This window comes from Polypterus senegalus, chromosome 2 (assembly GCF_016835505.1).
Source record: "Polypterus senegalus isolate Bchr_013 chromosome 2, ASM1683550v1, whole genome shotgun sequence".
NCBI classification, from domain to species: domain Eukaryota; kingdom Metazoa; phylum Chordata; class Cladistia; order Polypteriformes; family Polypteridae; genus Polypterus; species Polypterus senegalus.
The window spans coordinates 320776366-320803971 of NC_053155.1; the positions used below are offsets into that span (position 1 = coordinate 320776366).

Below are 27606 nucleotides of genomic sequence, written 5' to 3' on the forward strand. Positions count from 1 at the left end.
GAGCACATCTGCAAAACTAAACTGCTGACTCTGCATTTCAATTTTAATAGTTTCTAGGAGCCTGGACTATTTGCAGCATGGGCTTACACAGCTAGTTTATTATAATATCTAGTTTTCATGAAGAACAGAGATGAAAAAAGTTTGCTTTAATGGAAGTGGTGATGACAAACCCCAGACTACAGCAAATAATAATAAAAAATCTCACCTTCACTCTTGTCAGATAATCTAAGTCATCCATTTGTTTACTCAGTATGTATGCATTTTTGCTTAATTGTTGGTGAATTGATTCCACCCGTAAAACTAAAGTATCCCACCATCCAGAAGCCCTTTCACATGTGGTTGAGCTTTTGAACTGAAAGCGGAGCTCTTGGCCCGTGTATCTGGGGGAGAGGCAGGTCTTCAAATAACGTGTACAGACAATATATGGTTTTTGGGTGGAGAGTTCCTTTAAATTCTGGACATTTGAAGTCCATATCAGGAATGCTTAATTAGATGTCTCTCTGCCAACATGCAGTCTGTGTCTTGTATGTCACACCAACAGACACCTAATGCCTAAAACAAAGACTTCAATCAATCAACATTTATTTATATAGCACATATTCATACAAAAAAAATGTAGCTCAAAGTGCTTTACAAAATGAATAGAAAAATAGAAGACACAATAATAGAAAAAAAAAAATAAGTCAACATTAATTAACATAGAGTAAGTAATGTCCGATGGCCAGAAAAAAAAAAAAAAAATAACAAAACTCCAAAGGCTGGAGAAAAAAAATAAAATCTGTAGGGATTCCAGACCACGAGACCACCCAGTCCCCTCTGGGCAATCTACCTAACATAAGTCAAACAGTCCTCTTTGTATTTAGGGTTTTTCATGGAAGGACCTGATGATGATGGTCACGTAGACTTCTGGCTTTCAGTCCATTAATGTTGTGCATCAGGATGCTTTGAGTAGGTGGTGGTGGTGCAGGCCGTCACCACAAAGAAACCGGAAAAAGAAACAGAAGAGAGAGTAGGGGTCAGTACGGATTTTAGAGCCACCATGAATAGTTATTATGATGAATTGAACATACAGAGTATCAGGATTAAGTTAAAGTGAAGTTAGGAGAAGGCCATGTTACAGTAATGTGTTTTCAGCAGTGTTTTAAAGTGCTCTACTGTATCAGCCTGGTGAATTCCTATTGGCAGGCTATTCCAGATTTTAGGTGCATAGCAGCAGAAGGCTGCCCGCCTCACCACTTCTTTTAAGTTTAGCTTTTGGAATTATAAGGAGACACTCATTTGAAGATCTGAGGTTACGATTTGGAATATAACGTGTCAGGCATTCCGATATATAAGATGGAGCAGATTATTTAAGGCTTTATAAACCATAAGCAGTATTTTAAAGTCAATCCTGAATGACACAGGTAACCAGTGTAGTGACATCAAAACTGGAGAAATGTGTTCAGATTTTCTTTTCCGAGTTAGGATTCTAGCAGCTGCTTTCTGCACTTGTTGCAAGTGATTGATGTCTTTTTTGGGTGGTCCTGAGAGGAGTGCGTTACAGTAATCTAGTCGACTGAAAACAAACGCGTGAATTAATTTCTCAGCATCTTTCAATGATATAAGAGGTCTAACTTTTGCTATGTTTCTTAAGTGAAAAAATGCTGTCCTAGTGGTCTGATGAATATGCGATTTAAAATTCAGATTACAGTCAACGGTTACCCCTAAATTTAGACTTAATGAAAAACAAACTTTGCACTCGCTTGTATTTGTGTACATGGGCAGGAAAAACAAAAAAAGAGTTCACTTTAGGCCTGTGTGCTGATTTTTGTCTTATGTGTGTGAACTTTGTCCTAATCTGCCTTCTCCTTGACCTCATCATATTGTGCACAGACAGTCCCATTTTTTGAAGGGCAGTGTTTCCAGCTGTCACATTGTCCAATCAAAAATTTTTATTTGAATCATTTGCACCGTTTTGTCCGTTTTATAGAGAGAACCTCGGTATTCTTTGTCAGCCAGTGCTTCACATGTGTATTATACAGGAGTTGGGCTAATGTGCTACTGACGTGTTCTCAAAGTGGCATTTAGTTAAAGTTGTATGGCTGGTGTGTGTGAGTGAGTGAGAGAGGGCAGGGAGAGGAACTCAACAGTTCAGCAGTTGGCAAAGGGTTTGCAAGAGTTTAGATAGGAATATAAGTAACAAGCTGGTTAAGTGTGCAGATGATACCAAGAAAGGTGGATAAGAAGATAATTTGGAATCCGTTATATCATCACAGAAGGACTTGGATAGCATACAGGCTTGGGCAAATTTGTGGAGATGAAATTTAATGTCAGTAAATGGTAAAGAATTACACATAGGAAGTAAAAATATTAGGTGTAAATACACAATGGGCGGTCAGAAGATTGAAAGACCACCTTATGAGAAGGATTTAGGAGTCATAGTGAACTCTAAGCTGTCGACTTCCAGACAGTGTTGAGAAGCCATTAAGAAGCCTAACAGAATGTCAGGTTATATAGCGCCTTGACATGTGGAGTACAAGTCACAGGAGGTTCTGCTCAAGTCTTTATAACACACTGGTGAGGCCTCATCTGGACATAGCAGCACAAGAAAATGTCCAGAGAAGAGCGACTAGGCTGATTCAGGGCTACATGGGATGAGCTATGAGGAAAGATTAAAAGAGCTGAGCCTTTATAGTTTAAGCCAAAGAAGGTGAAGAGGAGACCTGAGTGAAGTGTTTAAAATGATGAAGGGAATTAGTCCAGAGGATTGGACTGTTATTTTAAAATGAGTTCATCAAGAACATGGGGACACTGTTGGAAACTTGTTAGGAGTAAATTTCACACAAACATTAGGAAGTTTTTCTTTACATAAAGAACGATAGACACTTGGAATAAGAGACCAAGTAGTGTGGTAGACAGGAGGACTTTAGGGACTTTTAAAACTCGACTTGATGTTTTTTTGGAAGAAATAAGTGGATAGGACTGGTGAGCTTTGTTGGGCAGAATGGCCTGTTCTCGTCCAGAGTGTTCTGATGTTCTATAGAGTCCAAAAGAATTCCATACGTTACCATTGTCAAACATTAAAGAAAGAAACAAAAAAAAGGGAATTTCACAATGTACCTCACTTAAAATTAAAACCAAAGGTGTTGGAAAGTTACGTTTAACACTCCAGAAACCTCATCTTCAAAATGTTCTCTGACCTCTGCATGTCTCTTACTTGCCCTTAATCTTGTGCAGGGAGCTGTTGGATTTGATTCTGTCTGTTAAATTATCAAACAGTAAATGTTAACCAGTAGAGCCACTGGTATAACAAACACAATACATCTCAGGAGATGTTCCTAACAGAATGGATTCCATCACCACCCACTGGAATGGAAAATTTCATGCATGGATTTTTGGTATTTATGATTACAAAATGCAGCTCAAATGACGGCATACTGCAAACATTGGCAATTTGAGTCAAGTGTTTAGCAACGTCATTGGGGAGATATTTTACAATTAATAAAATCGTACAGAGCATGTTTACTTAAATTAGTCATAACTTAGTTCATTTTTAAACAGTAGTTGGCTGCTGTGTTGTCCTTCACAGATTTCAGTTTGTATCATAAGAGCAGAGAGTTTCTTAAATGTATCTTTAATTTACTTAAGTTAAACCTTTAAGAAAAAACGCTTTGAAATTGACATTTTTGTCAATACACTCTCCAGGGTAGATCAAATGATCATTTTTGTGAAACTGCAGACAGCTTGCATCGAGTTTTTAATTTTGCTCAAATGCATTATGAACTGTTAAGGGCCTAACTAAGTTATAAAGACATTGACAAATCGCTTGAAAGCAATCACTCTAAATACATCTGCATTTTTCTTCCTTTTGATCAATACATTCTAACTTCTGGTGACCAATAATTTATAACTCTAGTGCAGGTTTCTCTTTATCCAAGTAATCTGTGGTGCCTTCAGCTAAAAGTGGTTTACTGCTTAATGGTAAAAGAAACGGAGACTATAAGAGATGAATACAAAGATCAAAGCCTTTGGGCAGAGCTACCCATCACCAGGACGGCAGGCCAATCGTGTTCAATGCCCCACGTGTGATTTTATTTCACGTGAATAACGGCCCGTCTGAGGAGTCGAGAGAGCAGCAACAGGAAGAAGTGACATCAGAAACTGAGCTGCATCTGAGAGTGAGAGGCCATTTCATCTGGATGGTGGAAGTGTAACTCCTATGCCATACTGAGCCTGTGCCCGCCATTGGAATGGCATATGAAACTTGTAGTTTTAAGGACACGAAAAGAAGAAGAATCAAAAACCCACTGAGGACAACATCCAGCATTGATTTTGCTGATTTTCAGTACGCTTTCTAAGACTATATCCAGACTTTTGCTATCTCTTGTGTTTTCTATTATACTTCACATAGTATTATATATACTTTAATAAATACCACGTTGCTTTTAAATTTCTTTATGTTGTCTTTATATCTAGAGTGACTGAAGCCATAAAAAAAAAATATTACTGAACCTGGTGCAGGGAAGATTGCTATTTGCTCCGACTTGCAAGTTTTTGGGGGCTTAGAGAGGCACCTCAGTAGGAAGAACAGAATGGTAGAAGTGAGACGTTGTGGGTTGTAAGTGGCACATAACCAGAAGGTGTGTGAGCCTTCATGTGTCTCGGGGACAGCCGTATGTTGTCCGAGCTGAAGAAAAATGGTGAGGCGCTATGAGGATCACGGAGGAGTCGCAGGCGGTGAAGGAATCGTGTGATTGGGGTCTGCGTACAATGTGTGTGTGTGTGTGTGTGTGTTAAGGTGTGAGGGCACATCAGTCTAGTAATGAATGTGGTGAGTCGCAGTCATCCCTCAATAATGCGTACGCTGGATTGTTCTCATTTTATTTGACATAAGTAGACAGTTACTGATAAGAATTGAATAAGATAAATAGTCAAGTCTCTGTTAATCCTTTTAAATTATTGTATTCAAATGTTAATCGTGTAATTACGTTTACATTATTTGATATTTCTACATGTTTGATGAGATAAGCTTTTTGAATTAAAAAAAAAATCCTATTTGTGTACTCATGTTTCACGTTTTAGCGTACATTTACCTATAAAATGCCCAGAAGATGTCCTAGAAAAAGATTTTTTCGTGAATATCGTTGTCCAGCATTGGCACTGATGATTTGTGCTCTCTCACATTTCTTTCTCTTTGTTTGCCTTTCTTTAGCAAAAATTGGGCCTCCTTCTAACATTTCAGTCCAAAGTATTTTGGGAAAACTTAATGTCGACATTTCAGATCCAGTACTAAAACTGAAGGACAAGCAGTTAAGTGAGATTTACTTTGGCATCTCCTATAATGTGATGTATTGGAAGAAGAATGAAACGGGAAAGGTAAGTTACATTTATTTTATTCAGTTGACATTTACTTTATTAAATTAGCAAACAGAGGGTAACCATCCTGTCTAGAGGGTGGCACCAGCTTTGTCATCACAGCAGCTGTCTAAGGCAAGCCGGCATTGAGGAGACGTTGAACTCTCTAGCCTAGCGTGGTACTGTTTGCTTTGTAATGGTGAATGTTGTGAGGGATGCTATATAAAAATATCAGCATGGGGAAAAATAGCGACTTGGTGCCTTTAGATCTCTTTTTTTTGCAAAACAGCTGAACAAGAGTACAGAAACTGAATTTAGTTTTTGTCATAATTTTGGGAATGGTAGCAGAATTGGCTTCAAAGTGGAAAAATGTAATGCACAGTGTCCATGAACATGTGTGGGAACATCTTAAGTGCACTGTTGTCATTTATCTTCTTTATTGGATTTGACATGTCATCCTATATCAATCACTTGATGGCCATTTTCCAGGTTTGCCCAGGTTAGCTGATTCACTCACTGTTTACATCTGATACCACTGCCAGACACATCTTTTTTTTTTATTTTTATTTTACTTTTTTGTCTTCTCTTTTGACCTTATCTACTCCACCTACATCTTGGTGCACCACTTTATCCTTGTCATCCACTGCCTTTCACTGCACATGCCCAGTCCACCATAATGTGTTTCTCCTCAGCACAATGTCCATCTTCTCAAACTCGGGATTCGCTGCATCGTTCTGATTAAGCTCATCTTCATTCTGTCCATCTTGGCTTAATGTTAGCCTTTCATCAGCCATGTCTCACTCCCACACTCCTCCTCATACAGCATTTTAAACTTTACCCTTCCCTGCCAGAGAGACTCCTTTGAAAGTGAGTGGTGAACCATCCCATAATTTCTTCCTTCACCCTGACAATCACTGCTGTGCCTGCACGGCCACATACAGTAGTATGTCACCAAAGTGAGTACACCCCTCACAGTTTTGTAAATATTTTATTATATCTTTTCATGGGACAACACTGACGATATGACACTTTGATACAATGTGAAGTAGTCCGTGAATGTTAATTAATGTTGACTTATTTTTACTTTTTATTGTGTCTTCTATTTTTCTATTCTTCATTTTGTAAAGCACTTTGAGCTACATTTTTTTTTTTGTATGAAAATGTGCTATATAAATAAATGTTGTTGTTGTGTACAGCTTGTATAACGTGTAAATTTGCTGTCCCCTCAAAATAACTCAACACACAGCCATTAATGTCTAAACTGCTGGGAACAAAAGTGAGTCCACCACTAAGTGACAAGTGTCCACATTGTGCCCAATTAGCCATTTTCCCTCCCCGGTGTCATGTGACTCGTTAGTGTTACAAGGTCTTGGGTGTGAATGGGGAGCAGGTTGTGTTAAATTTGGTGTTCTCGCTCATACTGGTCACTGGAAGTTCAACATGGCACCTCATGGCAAACAATATATGTTTAGGGATTGATCTTTTTTTATATTGGGCCTGCCTCTTCTCATTATTCATTGTTCAAGAGTCCTGTCTTCAATTCAAAAAGGCCTTCTGGTTTGTGGATTACTTTCTTTTTCCAGGCTTGTTTGTTTAATAATAATTTAGCAAAAAATTGCATGTTTTACATATGTGAACTTAGGACTGATGTTTGGATTATGCAACATGAGTAATGGGAGATTATTTTAATGAACATTTTCATATTGTTTGCTGTTGTCTAGTGTTGGGTCCCGTTCTCTCAGAGACTTCTGTTCTGCATAAAAACTTGAGATAAAAAATTGTTCTCGGCCACCACTATAAGTTACATGGGGTAAGGAACATAAAAATAATAATATAGACACATAGGTATGTGCCACATACAGTAATGTCTACGAAATTGGACATCATGCTATATCTATGCAGTATGTAGCAAAGCTTTGTGGGATACTGTGTTGTACCTGTTTTGATGTACTAGGGTGTTGTACCGTGTTAGCTACTATGGATATAATGAGAAGTCGAGCAAAATGACCCCTTTTATTAGCTAACTAGAAAGATTACAATATGCAGGCTTTCGAGGCAACTCGGGCCCCTTCTTCAGGTGAGACGTAATCAAATGTAATTACAACTTGCCTGAAGAATGGGCCTGTTTTGACTAAATACAGAGAGAGAGATCACACATTATGGATCTTTGGAGCGTTGTAGTGTTAACACAAGACTGGGTGCGTAGGAAACATTTGACATTAAAATAACAATAGAAAGTACAGTATATTACTGACAGTGCACTCATTTTGTGTACAGGAGACATGTGACATTTGTGTTGCGTTTTCTGTGTTCCTCTATGTCCACTACATCCCATTCTCCTAATTTCCTCTAATTCTATGATGACCTTAAGGGACCACAGACATGTATGTGGTGGGACATGGATGTTGTTTGATACGTAGTTGTATATATCATTATGGGGTGGAGTGTTCTTTTAAATACTTGGCCTGTTGGCCTGGCCTACTTACATGAGGCTGAGTGACAGAATCCATTCACACAACAGCCCACGAGAACATAAGAAATTTAACAAATGAGAGGACGCCATTCAGTCCATTAACCACCTGGTTGATGGTGGGCTATTGACAAAGCATTTGTATTTCTCTCATATTGGCACTAAGCCACTCAAATAGTTTGGTAAAATAATTTGATAAAAGGGCTTTAAGTTTTATTTTGACGGTTTCAAGCATCATCCCTTGATTTTTTTTTTTTTTTTGTTAGACAACTTTTAGTTAATAAGCACATTGATTGCCCTTCAGATCCAATTTTTTTCTTTCTTAATGGCGGAGCCGCGTAGGAATGGTCTTTTTTTTATTATTTTTATTCAAAGAAGTGTTCGAGTCTTCTTATCAACACGAGTAGATTCTGCAACACTGTTTTCGACATTAGCCACAGTGTGTGTTTTTTGGAGTCTGACTCTTTGTCAGTTTCAGCCACAGTCTGCTCTAGTTTGCATACAAAATAAACAAAGACTTTCTCTGTGTTACTTTAGATGAAGAATGTAAAGAGCTCCATCAGACATGTGGTCATTGAAGATGTGGATCGTTGGACCTTTTATTGCATTCAAGTTAACATTGAAATCCTTAATATTGGAAAGATCGGCCAGACAAGTGAACCAGTCTGCATACACAACGACTCTCCTGGTTGGTAATTTTTTGATATAATATCTGATTGTTCTTTATTATTTATTTGTCCTTGTACAATTTCTCATATTAGGAATTTGTTAGTTTTCGCATACCCTTTGGGGTCCAAGCACAGGGTCAGTCATTGTCCAGCGCCCCTGGAGCAATTGAAGGTTAATGGCCTTGCTCAAGGGCCCAGCAGAGTAGGATGGGGATTCGAACCGGCAACCTTCGGCATACCAGCGCACATCCTTAGCCACAGAGCCACCACTCTCCCCTATTGTATTTCGTCAACAGTGCAGTCTTCTGCGCCAGCAGGTTTTCATCCCAACCAGCTTCTTCTTTTAATTGGACTCCTTTGTTAACGAAATGAGCTGCTACTTCCCAATCTGTCATTTATTTTTGTTTTGTAATTTTATCAATGCAGAAATCGCAAGCCAGCAAGCATAGCAATTCATTTTGGCGTTTAAATACATTGTTCTTTTTCGCTTTCTGGTAAATTTTGCCATTATTATGCCATAAGCACACAAGTGAGTGACACTAGTGTAGCGCCTCTTTAGCAGTCAGCGTTGTTTGCACCGGTGTCAGCTGCTCTTGTTATAAGTTGTCAGTATTGTGTTACAATTAAATGAGTAAAATCCACCGAAAAGGTTGATTTAAGGGAAAAAGAGGTGAGCATCTAAATATACAGAAAACTAAAAATATATGTAAATCTATCACAGGTGTACTTTGCTGAATGTAGAATTGTACTGCCGCCACGGGAGAACAACTAAACCCTGCGTCGCTGCACGATCAGAATACCGCTAGAGAAAAGCAGTTTGTTGTTAAATCTTTCAGCGTAACATGACCAACGCTCGTCCTTATTTTTGACCCCTTCACCACATGCCCCAGATCAGCATAAGACAATAAGCATTACAACGATGAAAGAAAAGAAAACAGAAAAGATTTTTACATATTGACAGAAAAAACAGTTTAAGTAATTCCCCCAACAAACAAACTACATATGAAAAATCAAAAACTTCCTTCCACAGATTAGGGGGCGAGACGTTCTCGCCCGAGATAACCCGGTTTTCCAAATTTGGTTCGCTGTCCTTACAGTTCTCGAGCAAGGTGTAATGTTGGAAGCCTCACAGAGTACGCAGACTGCTGAGCCGATAACAAAAAAGGTTCTGTCCTACCGGACCCAAAAGGTCGATTGCCCCGGTGAAACTAAAAAAGTCTCCCTTGTATCGCCGAGTAAAAAAACACCTCCTTCTAGCAGGTGGATTCTTGGCGCTAACTCATTGCTTCTCGTTGCTCGATGTCTGTCTCTCTCTCTCTCTCCTCTTGTTTTCCAGTTAGAGTTTTCAGTCCCAATCGTCCTGTCCATGTTGTGTCCTCCCCTTAAAGGCGTATTTTCCCAATTTTGACAAACTCTCAGTAACCTGACAATGGGAGAATAGCACACGTGGCACCTGCTACAAAATGATACAAAAAATAAAAAGAAATCTAGTTTAACAGTGAGATCAATTTAAGGTAAAACTGCCCAACTAATTGTGAAGCCATAAAACCCTACAGCCACAGGAGGCTCAAGAGGCTAAACGTGAGAATCCTGGCTGCTTTTTTTTAGGCTGACCACTGGGATGGAGTAATTCTATTTTTACTATTTTTCAATCTAAACTGTTTAAAAATTAAAAAAAAGAACAGATCTTAGACTCTGATTACAGAGAGCATAAATGACACACCACAATGCCCAAGAATCCTGTAGGCTTGTAGCACCTTACACAAGACAGCACAGCATACAGGCTTGCAGTATTTACATTAAAATGTACATTTTGAGTTATTAATTTCCAGGGACTTGAATACCAAAGCACACTGAAGTACCAAATAAGTAGGTGTGTACTGTTAATTTGGTGTTTGGTAGCCGATACAATTTATACAAGGAACATACATGAGGTAGGAGGACAAGGGCCAGGTAGGGGTTCATAGGTAGAACTTTATTTGTCCCAAGGCAGAGATTTGGCTTTTTAAAGAACTTCTGTGAATAAGTAAATGATCATAGCAAACAAGAACTACTAAAAGGAAAGAAAACGTGTGACTTGGCTAAAGATAAAAAGAGCAGACACAGTTAAAGTGAGGCATTTGAGGGCATAATGCAATTGGTATAAAGGAGCCCTGGCAGCTTTTCTTCACACTCTTTTGTTGAGTCATTTGTTGGCTGATAGTCCTTAGTGCTAGTGCGCCACAGAGAGGATGTGCAGTATTGTTCACACTGGCAGATGGTTTTGTGTTCATTCTCTCCATTGCTACTACCTCTGGTGGGTCCAGACTGCATCCCATAAGCAAGTCCTGCTCTTTTTAATTAGCTTGCAAATTCAGTGGGACTCTCTTGAAGTGAAGTTCCTGGCCCAGCACACCACATTGGTCATCACAGAATTGTAGTGGATGTCACTACCTACATTAAAGGAACGCAGGCTCTTAAGAACACCCTTTCTTCTGTGGTCCCGTTGTATTGAGACCAGTCTAACCGGTCATTGATGTGGAACCCCAAGTACTTGTAGCAGAGTGTCGCCTCCACTTCCACTCCCTGAGTAGTCACCAGGTGTAGAGGCCCTTTGGTGTAGGGGAAAATCAATTACCACTTAGTTTTGCTTGATGTTAAGTTTCAGCCCAATCCCTTTCTCTACTGTCTCACCCTCTTATAAACCCCTTTAGTGTAGGAGTATAAGAACTTCAGCAAGTGGCATTATCTGGTGTTACATTTATACTCTGAGGTGTTGTGCAGAGTGAAGAGCAAAGGAGATCAGCCTGCTGCTTGTGGTGTTGCCCGTGTTCCTCACACAGTCCTTCAGCCTTGCAATCTGCAGTGCACTTGACAGGTAGTCCATTATCCAAGATACCATAGGTTCAACCACTTCCGTATCTCCGGGCTTACCCTGTAACGAAGATGGCTGGATTGTATTAAAGGCACTGGATATATCAAAAAACATCATCCTTGCAGTGCTGCCAGCTCAGTGCAGATGGGAATAACTCTTGTAGAGCAGATATATAAGTGCATTTTCCTCTACGTACTCCATCTGATTAGCAAACTGCAGTGGGTCCAAGTGGTCTTTCACAAGTGGACTCGTCTAGACCAGAACCAGCTACTCAAGGGTCTTCATTATGTGAGATGTAAGGACCACCGGTCTGAATGCATTAGGTGAAGAGGAGCCTGTCTTCTTTGGAACTGAAACAGTACACAACTTTTTCTACAGTAATGGCTCTTCCTGGAGCCTTAGTGACAGACTGTACAAGTAAGATTGGATACCCCAAAGTTGGTCAGCACAAACTTAAGAACTCGAGGACGGAATCCAACTGGCCGCCTGGCTTTTCCTGCATGCAGCCTAATCAGTTGCTCTTCGGCTTTGGACAGCCAGTTGTGATTGTCAGGGGTGGGCTCATTTCTGGCCATAGTTGTTGATGTGGTTTTGGAATATCTGACCCTGAAAGTGATCACTGCCTAAAACTTAATATCTCCTTCCAATTCATTATTTACTGTGCTTGGAGTCCTAGATTTTGGCGAGAGCTAATCTGGCAGGTGGGAGAGCAATCAGAGGGCAGGATATATAGGTGGGTTTCTTGTGCTGTTTGAGATACGTTAGGGCACCCGGCTCCTCGCCTGACAGATGGGGGGCTGTACATTCTGTGTAGGAAGACCCCATCAGACAGGCAGGGTTTTGTCTCATTCATCTTCTTTTGTTGCTGTATCTCCTAACTGCCCAAAAACTAAACAGGGAAGGGTGGATAGGCGCAAATACTCTTATTTGACAATTCAGTTTCTTTGGCATTCATTTTGTGTCCAGGGGCTTCTCTTGACCGCACTCTACCATCCACGTGATGTTTACTATTAAAACTTCATTCGTTGTCATTGTTTTTCCTTTTCTTTGCAGCTCTCCTTGCCACTGTGCCTGAACCACAAAATGTGACACTGAGTTCTTTTAACTTTGGAGTTATTCTGGAATGGGAGTCCCCTGACTTAAAGGGGCCAGTGACCTACACAGCTGAGGGGACCAAGGTGGCCAGGGGGACCAGGTAAGCAGTGCTAAAATCAGGATAGACTTGGGCCACAAATATGAAGATGACTTTTCATTCCAGTGGATCCATTTGTCCCTATGTGACAGGGCATTTGGATAGAGTGTGACTTTATATGTGACAGAATCATGGGGTCGGCCCCACCACATATTTCATATGTCTTGTTGAAGGTACTCTGCTGTTTTGTGATTTTTAACTGGACTAAGGACATCTCAGTTACCTGCAGCTTCATGAAGTTGCATTAAAATAATTTGGATGTTGAAGCAGCATGGAGACACTGCAGGTAACATTGCAGTCTCAAAACAATTAGACCACATTTAATTCCTGGCAGGAGTGTCCCCTTGAGCAGAGTTTTCAAGTTCTCTCTTTGATCATGCATGACTGATTCCACTGATCAAACATCTAGGCAGGAATTCCTTTTTGGTTGCTCAAAACCAGCCCGGAGGTATAGAACTGTTGTCTTCTAGGACCAGGCACTCGTAACTGTGGCTGGAACACAGCTGTAGCCTCCTGCTGTTTCCGACAACCCTGTAGGACTGAACACTAGCTTGAAGACCCCAAATCTGTCAGCCTTCTGTGCCCTGTCCTGTGTGTGACCTTCTCCAACCCTGAATTGCTCCTTGGTATTTTGTCTAGGAATGGTCCGGACTAACTCCTGAATGGCTCTTTGGCACCCCATTATGGCCTGGGTCCACAGCAGCTCTCGAACAACACTTCGGCGTCCCACTCCCAAGTGAAAGAAAGAAATCCTCTCAGTCCACTTCAGCGCCCTCCATTCCTCCCCACCATCCCTCTGTCCAGTAGTACTTTTAGCTGTCGTCATATGCACATAGTATAGTGAATTTCTGACATTACCACTCTTTAGTGTTGTGCTAAATTTCATTTATTAATTAAACACAATTGGCCGACCTGACGTTCAGTTAGGCTCCCTGTGCAGAAAAAAGCAAGCAGCTACACGTCAACCTGCAGAGCACCATATTTGTGCTCACTTGGGACTCCCAAATGTCCGTGCAGGGTTTAACCAGCAAGGAAGGAGGGAAAAATAACAGCAAAAGGGAACCAAATTCTCATCTGCCAACTGCAGTCTGCTAAGTAGGTGTTTGATTTAATTTTGACAACAACAGTGGTGCACAGTGCTGTCGTGAGTCATTTTGGTTTGCACATTGCAAAGCTGCAGTTCTGCTTTTTTCTTCTCTCTGTTTTGAGTCTACAGAGGAAACCACCAAGCCCCCCCCATAACCTCTGTCATCTGTTTCTCAGAAGTGGCATTCAGAAAGGCCTGCGGTGTGATTTCCTGTGAGCTCATTTAAGTGGGATATACAAGAATCATTTTATGAGGAAGAACAGAGCTTCCTCATTGGCCTTGACAAGAACTTTGTGGCAAAATTCACTTTAGCAGGTGCCTTTGTCTGCTTGAACACATGTTTTGTGAAATAACGCAGTGACGTAGCATCGCTGCATGCTTATTGGCTGGCTGGTGGCCGTTTGGGTTGAGGATGGGATGTGACTGTTGCTGAGCTTGGGATGTTTGGGATTAACCAGGTTCACAGTGTTCAGAAAATAACATCAGTCAAGTTGCTTGTAATCTTACTTAGACAGTCACAAAACTCTTTAGGACGAACAAATCCTTAAAGCAGCATTGACTTGGAAATGAAGGACAGATTCTTCATGGCACTGACATATAACTGTCAGAGCAAACTTTATTGTCATCTCAACCATATACAAGTATACAGAGAGACAAAATTGCAAAGCTCAGGGTCCACAGTGTAACAACATGAAGTGCAAATAAAAAAATAGAATTAAAATCAAAATTAAAACACAAACAAGACAAGACATTGTGCAAAGACCAAACAAAGTAGTAGCAGCAATATTGACGTGTAGCAAGCAATATGAACATTGATGCCATGTGTGGTATTATGCAATCTAGATACATAAATATAGTCAATAAATATGTAATATAAATAATAAATAATATAATAATAATAATTCTTTGCATTTATATAGTGCTTTTCTCACTACTCAAAGTGCTCAACAATTGCAGGTTAAGGGCCTTGCTCAAGGGCCCAACAGAGCAGAGTCCCTTTTGGCATTTATGGGATTTGAACCAGCAACCTTCTGATTGCCAGTGCAGACCTCTAGCCTGTTGTTTAAAACGTATAAACAATGACCGGTCAGAATGCTTCACAGCCCAAGGATATCAAGAATTTTCAGTTCTTTTCTACCTGCACACTCGTCTTTACAGGAAAGTGGCTGGCATGTATAAAAGTTCTGTTTCTAGAGGTGGTTGAGGCCGTGTGGAAGACCCCTGGGGGCAGCCTGGTTTTAAGGAGTCTGACTGCTTGGAGGGTAAAAACTCTCCTGCAGCCTGGGAGATCTGGCTCTTGGATGACAGAAGTGTGAAAAGTCCCTGTGAGGGGTTTAAGGGGTCCTGCACAATGCCGCAGGCCTTGCGGACACTGCGTTTATAAAATATGTCCTGTAGTGAAGGGAGAGGCACCCTAATAATGTTCTCTACTGTCTTCACTAAATGTTCTAACCAGAGATTGAAGGCTTTAGTCACACCTGTATTAGGCCACCCAAAGTTCTGAGGTCACTGTATGTTCTCTGTGTCACACTGCCAGTGACCCTACATATACACACAAGGCTACCGAAGAGTTGCTCATACTGACCACTGCTTGAAGGGGTTTCTTCTGGTGTGGTGTTCCTTTTCTGAGTGAGACATGCATGGAAGAATTGCAAAAAAGACTGCATTTATAATGAAGAGTTGTGAACGTGTATTTGAACACCTCTCATTAGTCAAACGATTGTCAGGGTCCTTATTACCACGCGCACAGTGAAATTGTTGCATGTGCTAATCGGCTTTACCGCTGTCCAGGGCCGTGATCCATAGCTAGAGTAGAACTACCATAGGTAAACTGATGAATAGATGTGAAAGGCAGTAAGTAAATGTCAGATGAATATATAGTTGGACAACATGAAAGGCATTCTGTAAATGACCGCTGTTTAAGGCATTCTATAATAGATAGATTTTAAAGGCAAGTCTGTAATATCGGCTCATATCTATCTCTCTCTCTCTCTATCTCTCTCTCTCTCTCCTATATATATATGTGTATATATATATATATATATCTATTTCTATATATGTGTATAAACTAACTTAATTAATTAGTCATATTCACCCAAACCCCCATTAATAGAGCTTTAGGGGATTGTTTTTTTAAATCTCATTTCTAATCACATTTACTTCACCGAGTTTTCACTTCTTATTTCTGTTTTTCGCATTTTTTGTTTTAAAAATATATCTACCCTCCTTTTAATTTTCTCCATCACCGCTGGTGCCATCCGTTCTGATGTCCTGTTCCAAAGCCAACCACTGTGTGACTTGGTCATTGTGACACAGCAACGCTTACTGAGATGATGAGCACAAATACAGTTAAAAATAAAAAGCGCACACAGTGGTGTAGTTTTTCCTGCAGCAGCAACTCTATGGAGGTAACGTAACCCAACAGTAAATTGAGATGAGTACATTGAATTTAGAACTACAAGCTGTTCTTGAAGCACATGACTAATTGTGTTGCATTTCTTTCCTTTAAACAGGTCTTTATTAGAATATCTACCCATGTGCACAATGATCAAGGAGACCAGATGTGATTTCACAGCCTTTATAACGTCGTCTGGTTTGTTTGACTTCCGTGTGAGATCTCACTACAAAGGAGAGGAGTCGCCCTGGGTGTATTTGAAGGGTTTTGCTGCTGATAGAGACAGTAAGTTAACATACCTGCAGCACAAACGCTGGCTCTCAAATTAGCAGGCAGTGGCCCTTTTCACTTGACCTTAAACCCCAAGCCTGGGGGTTTCATTTGTACTTCAGAAGTGCTGTACAGTCCTGGGCCACAGTCACTTTTGAGTAATCTGCTTGTACTCCAATTGCAAAGAATTTCCGAGCAGTGCTAACACATCCTGATCTTGTAATTAAAGACATCCAAGACCTACCCTGTATATCACAACTTCTTGTATTGACTCGAAACAATGAACATTTGGTTGATCTTTCCCTTTTTGCACAGAGGCAATAACCCATTGACAATAGTAAGTATTGATCATGTCACTAAAACAGTGTTATTAATGAAAGTGAAATTGACATCCTGCTGATCTGGGCTCTGACTTGGCCATTCAACAATACCTGCCGTCTTCTGTTTAAGTTGCTATGGCTGTTGGTTAACTATTATGGTTCCTCTCACATCTTTGTCGCATCATCTCATATTCTCCTGCCATCTCTTGACAGAACTTTCATTTAATTGTCTTTGTGATAGCAAGCTATCCAGGCCCTCTATCAGCTAAGCGACCCCAAAACATGTCGTTTCCTCCGCTGTGCTTCACGGCTGGGATGAAGTCTTGATGTGTTTGTGCAGTGTCTTTTTTTTTTTTCTTTCTTTTTCCACCAAACATAACAATTCACGTTTCTTCTAAAGGAAGCTTGTCTGTCCACAGAACATTGTTCCGTAAGCATTGTGAAATGTTCAGATAGATACTTTATTAATCTCAAGGGGAAATTCCCATACTCCAGCAGCAGCATACTGATAATAAACAATATTATATTAAAGAGTGATAACAATGCAGGTATAACAGACAATAACTTTGTATAATATTAACGTTTACCCCCCCTGGGTGGACTTGAAGAGTCGCATAGTGAGGGGTCTCCTCAGTCTGTCAGTGGAGCAGGATGGTGACAGCAGTCTGTCGCTGAAGCTGCTCCTCTGTCTGGAGATGATCCTGTTAAGTGGATGCAGTGGATTCTCCATGATTGACAGGAGTTTGCTTAGTGCCCGTCGCTCTGCCACGGATGTCAAACTGTCCAGCTCCGTGCCTACAATAGAGCCTGCCTTCCTCACCAGTTTGTCCCTCTTCTTTATGCTGCCTCCCCAGCACACCACCGTGTAGAAGAGGGCGCTCGCCACAACCGTCTGATAGAACATCTGCAGCATCTTATTGCAGATGTTGAAGGACGCCAGCCTTCTAATGAAGTATAGTCGGCTCTGTCCTCTCTTGCACAGATCATCAGTATTGGCAGTCCAGTCTGGTTTATCATCCAGCTACACTCCCAGGTATTTATAGGTCTGCACCCTCTGCACTGCCACCTCTGAAGATCACGTTTGCAAACCTCAGAAGTGTGCAGCAATTTTAGCTTTGGACAGTAGTGCCTTCATCTGTGTTGTCATTGTGTTTTTTATAGTGGACACACGAGCAAAGACTTGGACAAGTTCATGATGCTCCTCTAGCATCGTTCACCTCTTAGCATGATTTTAGGACACTCACTCCCAGGGAGAGGAGCAGCTGTACTAAATTTCCTCCCCATTTGCCTTCCAGTGGATTAATACCCAGGGCTTTAGAAAAGCTTTTGTCACCATCTCTACAGTTGATCTCCATCTGTTTCCTCATTTGATATTTCTTTTAATCATTGCATGGTTTATGTGAATACATCTTATTTGAGAAGGGGAGACTTCTGGTGAACAGACTTTGTGCGTCTTTTTGGTTGGGCAGGTTCTTCCAGACAACAACTCCGTTGTCATCTCATTGGTTGAACACCTGACTCCATTTAACTTTTGAAGAAGTCGTATGTCTGCAGATTAAGCCGTGTGCTCAGTATTGACAAGCCGAATTCTAATCATTTGTGCTGTTACGTTCTGGGGTTCCGAGTTAAATTTAGAAGTGATTCTTTAACAATGCTCTTAATTCTTCAGCTTGTAAGAACAGATTTTGGGTCTTTCAGTCAGTCATTTTCCAACCCGCTATATCCTAACACAGGCTCACGGGAGTCTGCTGGAGCCAATCCCAGCCAACACCGGGCACAAGGCAGGAACAAATCCCGGGCAGGGCACCAGCCCACCACAGGGCACACACCAAGCACACATAGTAGGGACAATTTAGGGTCTCCAATCCACCTCACCTGCGTGTCGTTGGACTGTGGGAGGAAACCCACGCAGACACTGGGAGAACATGCAAACTCTACGCAGGGAGGACCTGGGAAGCGAACACAGGTCTCCTAATTGCAAGGCAGCAGCGCTTTCGTGCCGCCCTGGGGTCTTTCAGTAACAGGTAAAGCCATAAAAGCAAGGCTGTGTAATCTGCCGTAAAATTCAACTCTGCTGAATCACTTGTCGTCTTCAGAACTTCTCTCTTGGAGAGCTGGGGGATTTGCTAGCTTTAGGATGAATCTAAAAGACCAGAAGCACCTCGGCTGGGTGAAAGCGAACTTCTTTTTTATATCTCGTGGTTATCATGGCTAACTCACAGCTGATACTGCATCTCTCCATGACTAGTGTTTTTATGAAAGTGTGTTTTCTTGGAAACTAAACCACATCTAGAAACTGCTTCCTCCCTGTACATCAGCTTGTTATTAGCTTAAGCAGATTGTGTTGGTGCGTTGATGTGACAAAGATGGAGATTGGACCACAATTTAGATAAGATATAGTCATTAGAACTTTATATTTAACCCTGGGGGCAAGCCCCCGGCGCATCCAGTCCATCCAGTGAATGGTGATACAATGGGAAACAAATACAGTCTTTTTTTTTTTAAATACCTCCTCTTTGCTCGATCAGCTGCTGTCATCCCATGTGATCTACATCTCGCATGGCGCTTTAAACGTTTAAAAGCCTGTACAGCAGCTGTCCTACCCCGGGCGTGGTTAAATCTCTAAGTCTAGTCTTGCGGGGCATGAGTTCTTGATATGTTTTAGGTTAGAATTTAAAAATGGAATAAGAATCCGAAAATCTGACAACATCACATTAAAGTTCGATAAATTTTGAAAAGAATGATACCAAACAATATATGTAGGTTTAAAAAGAAGCCCGATTTAAAGCGTGACATAAAAAGTCACATAAAATTGTTGCACTTTTAGGCTCGGATTTTATATAGAGAGAGTAGATTTATTGGTCCCCAGGGCAAAATTTGGATTTTACAGAAGCTTTTTAAACAAACAAATAAATAAATATACACACCAGAATGACTACAAAGCAAGAAAACTTGTGACTTGGTAGTCTCAGTGAGGTGCTATACAGGTGTATTTCTGTTGGTATAAGTGAGCCCCCATCGTGTTTCTTGACACACGTCTGCTGAATGATTTGTTGGCTGGAGGTCCTCAGTGTTGGTTTGTCACAGAGAGAGGATGTGCAGTGTTGTTCATAATGACAACTGTTTTATTTTAATTCTCTCATTTGCTACAACCTCCAGGGGGTCGAGAGTGCATCCTATAACTAAACCTGCCCTTATAATTAGCTTGTTGATTTGGTGGGCCTCTCCTGAAGTGCTGTTACCAGCCCAGTACACCATACTGGCCATCACAGAGTTATAGAAGGTGTGAAGGATGTCACTTCCAACATTAAAGAAACACAGTCTTCTAAGGATAAAGGGCCCACTGTGTCCTTTCCTTTTACCTCCTCTGTGTTATGAAAACAGTCCAGACTGCCATTAACGTACTTATACGAGCGCACCACCTTTATATCCACTTTTTGAATGGTGACCGGACATAAAGGTTGTTTGGCGTGGTGCAAGTCCATAAGCAGTTCCTTGGTTTTGCTGATGCTAAGATGCAGGCAATTCTCAAAGTTCTCTGCCAACTCTGTCTTATCCCCTTATCAATACACCCCGTAAGTGCAGAATCATCTTGAGAATTTCTGCAAGTGACATGATCTGCTGTTGTATTCAAAGTCGTAAGAGTGAAGAGCAAATCAAAACTGGTAATAAATGCAAAAATTCCATAAAATTCCAAAGAGGTCACAAATGCAGTTCATTTTTATATTTTGTCATATCTCGCTAGGCCACTCCACTTTTTAACAATATAGTCACACACTCCTATTCAACTGACTTTTCATACATTTTACCGCACTGCAACAAGTGGTCGGCCTTAGTGGTCAGACGTTAGATCTTTTGAAAGTGACCACCTAAGCTTGTTGATTTACACTTGTAGCCCAGTCAGCTCATCTTCAGTGTGAAGTGACTGTATCACTACAGTCCTCTTGTAGTGTTTTTAATTGTCGAGTTTGTCTTCATATTGTAAAACACCAGTGAATAGATCTTCAGCTCAGCTTGAGGAATTTAAAGGTGATGACAAGTTTACCAGTCAAGTGTATTTTAATTGTAATGTCCCACTTAAAACTCTTAATTTATAGTCCCATCAGAAATAAATTTCCCTTAGTTAGATTAGAAATTTACTGTAAAATTAAGGGGCTTTGATCATCCTTGCCATTTATCTGCTTGGCACAGGGCCCTGCTGTTTGTTAATTGCCATCTCTGTATTTGGGCACAAGTGAATTCACTCTTTTGTTGTTGTTTTTTATCCTCATAAGAAAGAGAGGCTCACATGCCAGGCCGGATGTCATTGGTTGGTACCGATGCCAGCTGTGTTGTGTGAAACGGGTTATATTTGTATGTATGCCTGCAATTATTGGTAACACTTTTTAGGTACTGCAAAAATGCCTCAATTCCTCTTTTACTCTTATGTAACAAGACGTTAACAAAGGCTTCTTTTGGTCTTCATAACACTTACAAAGCCTCAGTAGATCAGTTGTGCAGTGTGGCGTATCAGCATGATGGGAAAAATGACGTGTTGATATGAAGGATTCACAGGTCTTACACTAAATATGGAATATCAAGAGTAATAAGTATCGGTTCAGCCACTTTAGACCACTCCAAAGTGAAGTTTTATGAGTGTGTCACATTGCAGATAAGAATAAACACTTTACTGATGATTTATAAATGTGATGAAGACCCATACAGGTGTGTGCTAAGGTCTTGTTACATTACAATAAAAGATGCATTTTTGCAGTACCTAAATTATTGCCCAATTATCGTAAATGTATACAATGCCTACTTAGTATTTATTTACTTACTTGGTTGTTTGAGCTAATCTTTAATGTTGTCTCCCAAAGGAAAAGTACAAAAAAAAGAACCATTTTCCCTAAAGTCTACTGATTGGCTGGATACATCATTGAAGTAAATGAACATTGTTCATTGGCTCCAAACATTTGCAGAAATTTCCTCCAGGCGTCGTCATAAGGAAGCTGTTGGGCGCTTCTGTCCGCCACAGGAGACACGTGAGATTCCTGTGCTTGGGTAGTTTGACTAGTGGTGGGAGTTTAGCTGAGGGAAGGCAGCCTGATCAGTGCATCACACACACAGCTTGAATGGGGAGAGCACTGGTATTTCTGTAGCACCACGCTGCTGCGGTGCTCGCAGACGCCCACGTTTTTTCGCTGTTTACATTGCCCTTTTAGGTAGATCTCTATCTTTAAAATGATCACTCTGTGAGGCTGCACAAATTGTAATTCTTTTGCGACTTTGGCAGGTTTGTCCATTTTAAAGTGTCTCCTGAAGCTCTTCATTTGTGCAACAGAATGTCTGCTCATACTGTGGGTGACTGATCCTCAGGCTTATGCAGCTTGACAGCCAGGTTACAGTTTCTTTCATTCATCATCTTTTCCTAACCTGTGTACCGTATACAGGGTCACAGGGCAGCTGGAGCCAATAATTATGATGTTACATTTGTACATAGCCTGTGCAGTGAGATTCTAGCACAGGGCAAAGAGGTTGGTGCTTGTTTTTGTTTTGCAGGCAGAGCTTTTGAGGTGGGCTGTGACCAGTAGCGCTCAAAACATCAAGTGGACCCCCTCCTCTATTCCGTATCATATACTCAACTAACATACAAGGAGAAGCACCCCCTCAAAACCCCCCAAAGCTGCGCTCTATCGTCTAAAATCAGTAATGTACTGGGAGAAAGAACAAGACACTAAACGGAGTACTGCCAGTAATTTGGTTCCACTTCTAGCACTGCTTGTGGACAGACAGGAATGTGATTGTACTGTGTAGTCAAGATAGTCTCTTTATTCAAATTTATGACACCATAGATCAAATCAGTGCTGTTGTCCACCTACATGCACATCCTAGAGGCAAGCTTGTAATAATAACCTGTACTCGATGCTGTTTCCCTTTTCTCATGCATTAAAAGAAAAGCAATGTATGTGCTATAGCCAGGCAAGTTCCTTTTTCGTGTGGAAGACTAGGGGGCTTCACTCGCCCACCCTCGTGTTTGGTTTACCGGATATACAATTTAAAGAGATTGTTATTTTCATGGGAATTGTTACATATGCATTATTTTCACTTTTACTTTAAAAACTTTTGTAAAAACAATACTTGTCCTTTATTTCCGGCCCCGGGTGTGGTTACATGTCTTTGTCACAGGACGTATAACGCTGCTTGCGTTGTGAAGGGGGGAGCGGCTGAACGCACGCTAAGGAGATGCCGTCGGATCATCTGCTGTCTTTCTGCTGCTGGCGAGCTGCCTGTTCTGCTTGTCACATGTCGTTGTTTTAAGAGGTGGGAGCACATGATATGTGTCTGCCAAAAGCAATCCAACAACTGCTAGGTTAGATGTCCGTGGACTTGTTTTAAATGATGGCTCACCGCCTTGTCGTGCGTGATGTTGTAAAAACAATACTTGTCCTTTATTTTCGGCCCCCGGCGTGGTTACATCTCTTTGTCACAGGACGTATAACGCTGTTCGCATTGTGAAGGGGGAGGCAGCTGCTGTCGCGCTGCCTGTCGATCATTTTAAAGCCTGTACAGCCGCTATCCTTTTTGCCACTTCGTGTCTGTGCTGCTCGCGTCGTGAAGAGAGGGGGTTAGGGTGGCTGAATGCACGCAAGGTGAAGTGGTCGGATCATCTGCTGCGAGCTGCGTGTTTTCCTTGTCGCTTGTTATTGTTTTAAGAGCTGGGAGCAAGTTAGTGTCTCTCGCAGGACATCAAATTTTCTTCTGAGAGGATCACGTCTCGTCTCCATAGTCTGCCTCCCCTAGATTTTTTTTTATAATAGATTGATGGCAAATAAAGAACGACTGGAGAAGCCATCAATGAATGAGTAAAATTAAGTAGGAATTTCTAGTTTCCTGTTGGCAGACATTTATTCAAATCTATTTTATGATGAGGAAAATTTTATTTTAGACTTTTGTGCCAATATGACATTGTGATGTATAGAAATGTATAATGTACTTGGAATGAATCACCAAGTTAGAATGATTGTAATACCATTACCAAACACCGCTAGTAGTGTTGAGTCGCATCAACCTGTGAGACAACAAAACTAATGCATCTCAAGCTAAAATGGCCGTGCACCAATAAATGTAGAGCAGCTAAGTATGTTTTATAATCCACAAGCATCTCTCCATGGGCGATGGTATCGTCCGTGTTTTCAAATGTCAGTGTGACGATGTACGATTCCATTGTTTTTTTTTTTTTTTGGTTTTTTTTTTAGATAAAATATTTTGAACCATGTTTATTTTCCAATTCAATTTTCAAGCCCATTTGAAAGTCATGGATGTGGTTTCATTCAGGAGAGGGTTGTGATGCATCTGAGAGTCGATTCTTCCCTGTCTTATGTCTAAATTAGATGAGCGCAGTGAGCACTCTGACGGCCTTCTCTTAGTCCTGCCTTAAGAATCTTGGGAGTCTCATACTGCCATCTGTGGAACCCTCCCTTGGAGGACACTCCAATTTTATTATATTTTGTTGTGTTTTTGAAGTCAAAAGTCTAGATAATATTTATTTCCATTGTAATATTCCTTATAAATTCTGTTACAAAGGTTTCATAAATTACAGAACAGTACATTAGTTTAAAAAAAAAATACATCTCTTCACATTAAAGCTGTTTCTGTTAATTGCCTGCTCATGATTTTCCTTTTTGGTTTGGTTCTTAAGATTGTCTTTGTTAGTTGAGATGGCCTGTAAAATCCACCATTGCACTTGAACATAAGCCAGGGACACTTGTGAACAGTGTTGGCAGACCTTGGCGCTGATGATTTGTACTTACCTGTCTTTCTCTTCTCTTTGTTTTTCTTTTTTTTAGCAACAATTGGACCTCCATCCAATATTTCAGTCCAAAGTATTTTGGGAAAGATTAATGTAAACATTTCAGATCCAGTGTTAAAACTGAATGACGTGACATTAAGTGATATTTACAGTGGCATTTTATATAATGTGACATATTGGAAGAAAGATGACATGGGAAAGGTAAGTACTGGAGGAACATCAGGTTTACTAAATTGACAAAAACAGGTTAACCATCATGTTTAGGGAGTGAGATCAGCCTTAATCATAACATTAGTCTAAAGCAACTGGGAGACTTTTTACTGCCTTAATCGCTTTGTAATGGTGAATGTCATGAAAGATGCCATATTAAGAATATCTGCATGGGGAACAAAGGTGACTTGCTACCATTAAGTTCATTCTGGAGAAACTGCTGAGCAAATGCAGGTATTATTCATTGAAATGTCTTTGTCATACTGTCAGAACAGTCCCCATTATCGGCCCCTGAAGGTCACTGACTACAAACTGGGAACAATGTAATGCACTGTGACCATGAACACGTACAGACCCATCATGGGCGCATTGTCAGTCTTAAATCAGATTTATTAGACTTGAGATAATCTCCTCCTGTGCTGTGCCAGTTATCACTGGTTAAAAGGGCATTTTCTAGGTGGCTGCCCCTCAAATCTTTTTCCTCTGCTCTCCAAGGTCCTGGGTTGTTATCCTTTGGGATGAGACTCAGTCTTTTCACATCATCTGACACTGCCTCCAACCACATCGTCTTTGGCCTACCTCTTGGCTTCATTCTCTCCAGAATCCATCAACACCTTTTCTCCCTTTTGCTCCACATGCCCAAACCGTCATGTCTCTTAAAGAGATTTCACACTGCCAGGTTTTTCCTGTCATCATTTCACTCCTTGAAACTCCACAGTTCTGTATGATCATTCTCTTCTCTGTTCTTTTCCATCTTTCCTTCATGGTCCACCTTCATCAGACATGTCTCCTTCCATACTACGTCTCATACAGCTTTCATAAACTTTTAACCTTCATTGCCAGAAAGACACCTTTGTAAAAGTGAGAATGGTGGCCCGCTCCTGGAATTTCTTCTATGTCCCTCTTACCCAGGCTATCATTGCTGAACCTGCACCTCTATCTGCCCTCAGCAATTCTCCTGAGTAGTAGAAGTTCTCTACATTCCCACACAGTAATTCATTGCTGATGTCTCCAGTAACTACATCAGCATTCTTCTCACTTCACTCACACACATTCTTACAAACAAAGGTAGCACGTACCTCCTGCAGACTCCCCTTCAAACCTGTTTATCTTTGATGCACCCACTTTTGTCAACATGTGCTTTGGTTTTCCCCAAATACCCATACCCCACGCGCTGCACAGCAGTGCACCCACCTCTACCATGCCTCCTGCCCCTTAACCTTGGTCTTGACTGCGTTTACTTTGAGGCCTTGCTCTTTTAAGTTGACTTTCAATTTCAGTATCTTTTAATTATTTCACTTTTCTGCCATCAACATTTTTTTTTCTCTATCCATTCTGTTGTGTTATGTAAAACATGAGACATTAGACAAACAAGCCAGTGTTTGATTTTCCAGGTCCAAAACACCACCATTCCTTATTCCTCATGGGCCTCTTTTTGATTTTCCAGGTCGCTGCATTGTGTTTTTATGTGAGCTTTAATTGCTGTTAGCTCTTGCATACACAGATAGTGACCTTGCGACTTATGACAAAATCAGTGGTGGTGTTATGAGTCACAGACAGGCCAGTCTGTGTCACTGGGTATATCATACTACACGAATGTCACGAGAGTACACAGAAACTACCACAACTCGCTAAGTTTATGAAAATGAAGTCTGTGACTGAAATTGCTGGAAAAAATCTCGTAATCTGACATGGCCTTAAGCAGGGTGGACAGAAACTCCCGTTACATAGTTCAAGAAGGAGAGTGCTAAAGAATGTTTTGATTGACATATTTACTGGCTGTCCCCCATGGCTCCACCTGCGTAGCAGTGAAACAGGACAAACTTTAAAAATCAGTGAATAAATCGAGATTGCTAGCTAAGCGGAGACAAGGTAAACTCCAAAACGCTGAGGTTAGACCGACTCAAACACAGGCTGGCGCATGACGTGTCACTACCACCTCCCCTCGGCCCGCAGCCTCTGTCTCAGACTAGCCTGAATAAAGTGGTCCTGTAAGTGAACTGATACTAAGCACGATGATGGAAGTCACAAAATCAACCAGAATGTTCAAGTAAATTATAGGAAAAAAACGACGTAAATCTGTTAAGTAGTTCTCTTGTTAAAAGCAGACAGACACTTATAAGTAATTGACTGACATATACAGTACAGACGACCCCCGAAATTTGTGAGGGTTACGTTTCTAGAGCACCTGTGAATTCTGAAAAGAAAAAAAAAACGCAAATTTTGGATGTGGTCTTAAAACTGCCTATCAATGCCTATTTTTATAGTTGAACTCAGTGTTTCCCAACCTCGGCCCTGTGGCCAAAGCCCCAATGGCTACAGGTTTTTGTTCCAACCAGCTTCTGTTTTTAATTGGACTGCTGGGCTAATTAAGTGATGTGTTATTTCCCAAGTTATATGTTATGAGAACAATATAGAAATTAGAAAACTAAGTTAGGTATATAAAAAAAAAAAAAAATGTGCCAAGCAGTTATGTGGGAAGAATGTATTTTAATCTTTTTAACATTGTTTTCATCTTGATTTTCATTCTACTTTTCTAGGTGTTCTAATTGTTTGTTTAATCCATTAGTTACTAATGTACTTGCAGCCTTTGCTTATTCAGTGTCGTTTACCAGCGTGTCTGCTCTGCACATTTTTAATTGTCATTAATAAGATACAACAAAGGGAAAAAACTGCACAGAGAAAGGGAAAAATATAATGAAATCATCAAGAGAGAGTTAAGCATTTAAATCTATAGAAAAAGCAGAAATATTTCTAAATGTCTTATAAATGTAAAAATCGTGCTGCTGTGCTTTTCTGAATGTATAATCAAAGAAAAAAATCCCAGCTAATTAAATGTGATCTGTGCTATTAGGTGTTGTCACTGATTAGGAATCTGGTTGGAACAGAAACCTGCAGCCACAGTGGGGCTACAGGACTGAGGTTGGGGGAACACTGGTTTAAACCCTAAATATGCCCCCAAAACTCTTAAGCTGAGTTTGAAATTAAATTAAATACATTACCCTAAAGAATAAAAA

At 40.7% G+C, this 27606-nt stretch overlaps 1 protein-coding gene across 1 annotated transcript in view; it reads left to right on the plus strand.

Moving 5' to 3' along the window:
- The window catches only part of LOC120524098 (interferon alpha/beta receptor 1-like), an 84206-nt gene that overhangs the window by 24481 nt on the left and 32119 nt on the right, over positions 1-27606 (plus strand). The window contains exons 4-8 of the mRNA XM_039745966.1: positions 5192-5355; positions 8342-8492; positions 12380-12521; positions 16119-16285; positions 24417-24580. Of these exons, the coding sequence (XP_039601900.1) occupies positions 5192-5355; positions 8342-8492; positions 12380-12521; positions 16119-16285; positions 24417-24580 (788 nt within the window). The remainder of the gene's footprint in view (positions 1-5191; positions 5356-8341; positions 8493-12379; positions 12522-16118; positions 16286-24416; positions 24581-27606) is intronic.